Source organism: Thunnus albacares, chromosome 24, assembly GCF_914725855.1.
Source record: "Thunnus albacares chromosome 24, fThuAlb1.1, whole genome shotgun sequence".
In the NCBI taxonomy this organism is placed as follows: Eukaryota; Metazoa; Chordata; class Actinopteri; order Scombriformes; family Scombridae; genus Thunnus; species Thunnus albacares.
In genome coordinates this window covers 11,216,365-11,224,615 of record NC_058129.1, presented here as the reverse complement: position 1 = coordinate 11,224,615, position 8,251 = coordinate 11,216,365, and the positions used below count along the sequence as shown (strand labels likewise).

At 36.6% G+C, this 8,251-nt stretch overlaps 1 protein-coding gene across 2 annotated transcripts in view; it reads right to left on the bottom strand.

The window, feature by feature from the left end:
• Positions 1-1,349: 1,349 nt before the first annotated feature.
• The window catches only part of LOC122976345 (OX-2 membrane glycoprotein-like), a 65,233-nt gene continuing 58,331 nt past the window's right edge, over positions 1,350-8,251 (bottom strand). The window contains exons 7-8 of one of the 2 annotated variants that reach the window (XM_044344782.1): positions 2,232-2,282; positions 1,350-1,899 (exon numbers count right to left, since the gene is read on the bottom strand). In XM_044344782.1, the coding sequence (XP_044200717.1) occupies positions 1,896-1,899; positions 2,232-2,282 (55 nt within the window). In that variant the 3' untranslated portion in view covers positions 1,350-1,895. Of the gene's footprint in view, positions 1,900-2,231; positions 2,283-6,826; positions 7,394-7,523; positions 7,573-8,251 lie in introns of those variants that run through there. The other variant, XM_044344781.1, reaches the window with a different exon arrangement.

Here is an 8,251-nt window from a genome sequence, read left to right as displayed (position 1 = left end):
TAATAATAATAGGAGGACAAATAGTGCAACGACATTTAAACGAGCCAGAAGTCATTTCGCATTTCGTCCTGTAGCTCTTTAACTCTCCGGCTGTCTGTGCCTGCAGTTATCAGCTGGTGAAACCTTTTTTTAAAATATGAAATCATGGTGTAACCGGAGTTGTTACTGAACCTGTCAGACCGCAGCTCTGCAGCTCTGCTCCAGCAGCGGACAGCTTCAACTGACAGACAAGAAGGGACAGACTCGGTGGAGCTCCGGTTACACCGCGATTAAACATTTCAAAACAAGATTTTACCAGCTGACAACTGCAGGAACAGACAGTTGAAGGGCTGCAGGTGGAGATACGAGGAGGATTTCTGTTGTCAGCATTGCCCCCCCTCCCACCCCTTATTCAGGGCCGATTTTAAACAGCAGGTGACAGGTTGAGCCATTTTCAACCCATGAAATGCCAGTTTTTATAAATTTGGTGTCAATGCCAATACTAACACCAGCATTGAAGTGTTTTATCCCAGTATAGTCATATCATTTAGTGAACATTTCAAAAACACATTTTAGTGTGTAGTACCTCTTTAATCGTGTGGCTCTTCTAGACTTTCCAGATGTTATTGGACCGAATGGATCAAACTCTGACAGTGAAATGAGTCATTTTGCAGGGTTGTGTGACGCTCAAAACAATTTATCCACGTTTTACAGCCACAACAGGAGCGACAGAGTAGGCCACGGCGGAACCTAGGACGTAAAGCATGTGTCAACAATGTTGTAATTACTCTCACTGCCAGGAGGGGGAGACAAAAGTCCCGCAGTCCCACTTTAAAGCTGAAATATGTAACTATATATTCTGCATTAAAATGTCTAAAAACGACTGGACCTATGTTATATATTTTGTTGACCTGTCTACATTATTCTAAATGTTTCAAACAATTTTCAAAAATAGAGAAATACTTAATTTTAATCAAGGTAACGGTCCGTTTCATTTGATAAATTGACTTTTATCCAGTTTTAAGACACATTTTTATGATAAACTTTTTAAATCCTGGTCGTCTTTCAGTATATATTTTAACCGGATAAAGGTTTTTAGTCATCAGATTTCTGGATCTTAAGTTAGAGAAACAAGCTGAGCACACGTTAGTGGCAGCTGTTGTGTGGTTTTACAGAAAAACTGCATCTTTACTGGAATAACACACATTCATTATTTACATTCAGCGTAATTTTATCTTTGACAAAATTCATTTAATACAAAAAATAACCTAAAAAGACAAGAAGCAGTGGTAAACAGTGCAAGGGACAAAACAAAAAAAATATATCCATTTTACTTAAAAAACTTAAAACGTAAAAAATGTATAGCCAACAATAAAGTGAAAACAATATATCTATTAACATTATATATTAAAGCAATATATCTGAATTATATTATAGATGTTACAAAATACTTAGTAGAATTTAAAGTCCCAATAAACAGCAAGAAAGAAGAGAAACTGGTTGTATTCAACATGTCAGAGACATTAAAGTAATTCCTCTCTGAGTCAAAGGTAACATTCAATGATTTATTTTATCTTAAAATGTTTAAAATAGTATAAGAAAATATTTTTAAAAAATAGTACAAAAATATCAAAACGTCTTTGTACATTAACCTTTTTGATCTGGAGATAAAAGATAAGAGATTCATTTTGTTCAGGACACTTTTTGATTCTTTTACAATGTCTGAACATTTTACCAACACATGCTTTGATGCAGCTTTGTTCAAGTCTGACTGACTTCGTATTGAAACTACAGTCTTGTGGATTGTTTGTCACTAAATAGATCTTTAACTATATCTTGAAGTGAGGATTTTGGTTTCTCCTCTTTTGGATCTTTCTTCTCAGATGACCGTTTCCTGATCTGTTTGTTCTCCAGATTCACCTTCAGATAAAAACAAGACATGAGTCAGTTTCCACTCACATTATTACAATACATCATACATATTTCTATCACTGAATGACTCTGACAGTTAACAGTTATGTGGATAAACAGGCTGACTATGAGTACACAATGGACCATGAAGAGTAAAGTGCATCAGAATCAGCTTCATGTATAAATAACACATTAGTTAGAGAGATATAGAGACAGAAAGGAACTTAAATACTAACCCTAACCCTAACCCTAACAGACAAAGAGAAGACAGATTAAATCATTTTCTGAAGAAGCAATTAATAATAAATATAAACAAGTGAATAATTATGAAATTGTCTTACTCATCAGGGTCTTTCATTGGTTCTTGTGTCATCTCCATCTCCTCAGCGTCCCTGTGTGACAGAATGAAGGATTTAAGAACATTTATATATTATTTATTTATAGGTGTTGTCTGTATAGATTCTTTAAGCTCTGTGTTTCCTCTTAATGTCAATAAATTATTACCATATTAACTGTGAGACACTGGTATCACAACAAGACAGATATTGAGCTGAAAGTTGAAATTACCTGTTCTTATGTTTATGGACAGTGACGACTACAGCAACACAAACAACGATCACTGCTGTGATCAATGTAATGATCAAAGTGAAATCTATGAGAAAAAGAGGAAAAAATGTGATATGAACACTAAACATTCATAAAGCAACTACAGTTTAAATTTAAATTTTGACTTGAGACAACTTTAAGGTTAACTTACACTTATTGGATCCAGATTCATCATTAAAATCTGAAGAAAGAAAAACAAATATCAGAATCAATCAATCTATAAATCTGTGGTTTTGGAAGTGTTTCTCACCATCAGCAGATGATTGTTTCATCACAGGAATCGTCTTAAACACCTGAATTTCAGGGACTGAGAGCAGTCTTGCTGCACATCCAACCTGTATGTTGTTTCCATGGAAACCAGACAGCACAGCTGTAGTGGTGACGGTGACTGTACCGTTGGTGTTGGTGACACTGACTGTGCTGTTGTTAGAGAAGTAGAGGTCTTGTTGTGGGACATTCAGAGTTACTGTGGGAGCAGGACGACCTGTGGCCGAGCAGGACACAACTGTCTCTTCAGTAGAGTTTGATTCTCTGATTTGTAGAATGGGTTCATGCAGCTCTGCAAAGACAAAACATTAAACAAATATCACATGGAGCAAACTGTTAAAAAAATCAACTAGTTTGCTGATTTCCTCTGTTTTATAACATTATAAATCAAATATATTTGAGCTTTAGACTGAATAAAACAAGTATTTTAAGAAATCTTTGGGTTCTTGGACATTTTGATGAGCAGTTATCTCTGTTTCCTAGATTTAATTTCACAAATTAAGGAATCTGATATAATAATAATATAATTGAAATATCATGACCATCATGTCTTCTTACATTTGGGAATAAAATCAACTTTTATGACACAAAATTATGATGCAAAGCGTGTGAAATGCAGAGTACGTACAACATGCTTTTTGTGGTTTGAAGTATTTGTAGTTCATGGCAAAATGACAGCAAGCAGACAATTTAACAGCCATCATTTCTAACTGCCATCAATGTGAAACAAGTTAAAACTGTAATTCGCCACAAATATGTCTTCAAAAGTGAAGAGAGGAGCTCACCATAGAGTTGGAGGCAGGTTCTGCCTGTCAGAGAACCATCAGGATACGTGTTAAACAAACAGAGATAGCAGCCTTCATCCTGCTCCATCACCTTTCTGATAACTATGGAGCAGTTCTGCAGTCCAGCATCTTTAAACTCCACTTTCCCCTGAAAACCAGCATTCACTATTTGTCCAAAGTATTTGTTGTAGGAGACAAGATTCTTGTTCTTCCCCTCAGGTGAAAGTTTCTGCCATGTGACCTGAAGAACATCTCTAGACTGCATGAGCTGACAGCTGAGATGGACATCTTCTCCTACTGCTGCCATCACAGTCTGCTGTGTTTGTATCACAGCTGTTAGACCTGCATGGAGGAAAAGAAATATGGGGTTTAAACTGTGTGTGAACTTAAGGTTGATGTGAACATTTCAACACAATTTCTGTTATAGATTTCTATTTCAGGGCCTCTATTATAGCTACTTCCCCCCTTTACCCTCTGGGTGATCAGCAGTTCAACACTAGTCCTGAAAAACAAAAAAAAAATCCTCTTATGCACTAATGCATGAAAGGAAATGTTGCTTTTTTGTCTTAGTTTGCTGTAAATAAAAACTGTCAGCAGTAAGAAACATTCACCTGTCGCACTTTTAATGTGGAAAACAAGAATAAATTAGCAGGATTCAATATTTCTTCACAAAACATTCACTTTGAGTTAGAATTAAAAATACACAGGAATCTTCCACGGTGCTTTAAATTTCAGCAGAAAAATGACTTCTGTAAAAGTACAGACTACTGTAACATTTCTCTCTTACCTTTTGCAAAGATTCCCAAAACAAAAAAGATTTTCATGACTGCAGCTTGTGTCATCATCGCTGTAAGTTTCAACTCAACTACACTGATCTCTGTTGGTTTCACTGTAAAGACAAAAACAATCACATTAAGGGAACTGCGATGACCATTTACTGACCAATTCCGGCTCTACAGTTGTCACGTCAGCGAAAAATAAGCAAATGAAATGACAGCATAAAACGTCCACGTCCTCCTGTCTGTCCTCCCTTTTCTTGTTTAACTCCGTATGTCTGTGGTGGTTCTGTGTCCTCTTAAAGTGTCACCCAAACGTTAGCTCGTAATGTTAATATAATTAACATTACTATCACTAGAATAGATATAGTCCTACATGTAACATACATAGATTTGTTTCTAAAATGTGATATAAAACAGTGCATTGGTCTCTTAAGTGTCTCACGGAGCAAAGAAACAATACGGTAACATCAGGTTTCTTTTTCTTTTTCTTTTTGCGGAAGATGCTGCGTTTCGTGCATATTGTCACGCTTTAACGCCACAATGAGGGTCACGGGTGTGTGTACGAGGCAAAGATAGAAGAAGACAGCAAGGCAGGATACATAAAAGAGACTTTTCTTCAGAAAGCTCTTTTCTTTTTCCCCACCTCATTTCACCAGCAAGAAACATTCACCTGTCGCACTTTTAATGTGGAAAAGAAGAATAAAACAGCGGGATTCAATATTTCTTCTCAAAACATTCACTTTGGGTTAGAGTTAAAAATACACAGGAATCCTCCACAGTGCCTTCAATCTCAGCAGAAAATATTACTCCTGTAAAAGTACAAACTACTGTAACATCTCTCTCTTACCTTTTGGAAAGACTCCCAAAACAAAAAAGATTTTCATGACTGCAGCTTGTGCCATTGCTGAAAGTTTCAACTCAACTATACTGATCTCTGTTGGTATCAATGTAAAAATAAGTAGTTGTGTAGGCCAATATAATTAGATGGAAATGTGAAACAGACAGGGGGTAGGGGGTTGGGGGTGGGGTGTAGATAATGATCATTTTGTCTGAAATGACGGGTCTTACACCTGCATTACCCTTCAGCAGTAGACTTATGTAAAGATAGAACATAGAAATGAAGCTTAGCGAAAGTTCAGTCAGGGCAAGGATGGCATTGATTATTTCCCAACATGGGTGAACAAGGACAGAAACTGTTTTATCGACCACCTCAACGCAAAATAAAGAGATTGTGAACCAAACAATGAATCAAAAAATGAACCAAACTAACTGAAAGGTTCCTCTTTCACCCTGTCAGTCTCATCGGTGGGTTTGTTGATGATGAAGATCTATGTAGCGGCAACATAATATGTGTGACATTGTCATACAATATGGAAAAAATGTTATTTTCTAAGTTTGAAATTACTTGAGGAAAAATTTAAAGGAGAAAGTTCTGTATGTTTTTGTTTGATTAAAAAAACATGCTGTGAGCAATACATTGCAAAAAATTCCAGATGAATCAAATATGTTACACAACAAAACTCATATATGCAAAGAGTTATTTAATTTATTTTTTAAAAAATTTGTCAGACAGTCTAATAAACACCCCATTTTCAAATAATTAGAATTTTCTCACAATTATTTGATGGTTCAGACTTAACAGGGTTAATCCTGTAACACTAAGTGAATCATATTTGATACCTGACCTCTAACATGTCCTTCATGCCCCTGATTTCTAAAGCAAGAATGCCCTTCTCCTCCGTCAGGTCCTGCAGCTGCTTAGTTTTCTTGTTAAGGAAGGACTCTTTCTCCTCTAGACGCAGACATAGAGCATCCACCTGAAGCATGACAGCAAAAACAAACCGTCACACGCCATTGACCTGTTCTTTAGAAACCTAAACCTCAAACTCTCTAAGAGTTACGAGCTGCTGTGATGTTTTCTTAAAAGAAAAAGAAAACTATTACAAAGTATCACCTGCTTTGTATCTTACAACATCTACACATAGTAAAAGTTGTACATCATTTAACATGATTTAACTGACATGTTTGCTTTTGTGGTCATCACCATGTGCATGAAATAAAGACAGTAAGCAGCATGTTCTTATCACCTTTTTCTAACAAGGAAACCACTGCTTCCTCTTCACACAGCACTGTTTTAACTGGACACAATTGTAAGTGACAAACACACATCACTTGATGCAGGTTAACAAGTCAGTCTGAGCACAAATGAACAGCAACTGTATTCTACAAACTAGTTTATGTGACTGGCAGACATCTTTCAAGCAACAGCGAGGTTTGTGTGCACAATTCAAGTATTATAGACATCTGGGATATTTACTTGTTGATCACAATCATACACTTCCATTGTCTGATATTTATTCTCAAATTCCATTAATTTATATCAATAATAAGAATCAGAAAATGGTCTCAACTTTTGTGATGAAACTCCAACTCAGGAAGGATGTGAGGTACATTACTCATAACAAGGTCTGTGTTCAAAAAAACAGTGATACTAGAAAAGGGAGTTATATGTTACATACTTTATTGTATTTGTTGATTTTATCGGCCACTGCAACAGTTTTACACAGAGCATTTCTGAACAAACTAGCCAAACTCAGTAACAAGTAAGCAGTAAGCAAGAAAGAATCAGAGATGTTGAGGTTTCATGCTGTTAGCTTTTGGAAAATATCAATCCTATCTGATTGAAGAATGTGACTAGAAACTTCTAGCTATTAGCCTCATGAAACAGCATGCAAGCACAAGTCACAATGCTAATAACTACATTAAGATGCTGTTGTGGTTGAACCTGAGATATATTAGACTCACACCACAATCCATTAAACATGCATCTCTTATGACCAAGTAGTGAATCTACACAAAACGTCCTGTGTTTTCTTGCTGTATGTTTTCATAGTTTTCCCAACTTGGATCAGTTTCTCTTCCATCTATTTCCTGATCATCCAGCTCCATTATATTGCTGGCTGTTGTCTTGGCGTTATGTTGATGGTGTTTGGAGGAGATGGTTTGGTAGAGATTATTTGCTGGCTGCTGAAGGCTTGTGTAGGGGTCATCTGGGTCATCTCCGGTCTATAAAAAGGTCAGAATTTGAATGCATGATGCCTTAAAAGTCTGACTTAATTTACATTTACTGAAACCTCCACTTTTCAAGGTTCAAATCCACTCACACACTCCTCTGATCAGAAAGTACATTACTCACGGGAGTTTTACATACAGATGATCCAGCTGTGTCTGTTCTTGAAGAGTTTCTTTAAATAAGAAGAGATATCAGAGTTAGTGAAACATCAAACACACACACACCAGCTCTTCTGTACTTTCCAGCAAAACCACTGACTGCATTGTTTTACAAGGTTTAAAAGCACAATATGTAATTTCAGCCGCTAGGGGTCTCTCAATCAAAACAATAACAAAAGATGGAGTGTGATGACGGTGTGAAGAAGCAAGGGATCATGGGAGTTGTTGTCTTCATTACTAAACAATCAGCTTCACCAGGATGGGATTACTCCAGTGTTCATCTTTCAGGATGTTTTTACCCGGAGCCGAATTACCCACAGAGGTCTCCTCCTCTCCAAAACAAACAGACCCAGTGATTACAGGTTAACACTGAATAAAGCAGTTTCACCTAAAAAAACAAAACAAAAAAACCCCAGTGTTTTTCTGACGATGATCAGCGAGCACCAGACGTCCAGTATGGGCTGTTAGCTGAACTGCTGCGTTTGCCCAGTTTAATTCTCTGATAACTTAAGATCCAGACGTCCAATGACTAAAATCCTTCATCCAGCTAAAAGATAGTTAAAAACGACCAAAATTTATCACAAAAATGTGGCTTAAAACTGAGTAAAAGTCAATTTATAACAGTTTCTGTCAAACAACCACAACGCTAATGTACTATCTTGTATGTGTGTAAGTTACTCTTTGGTAGACGCC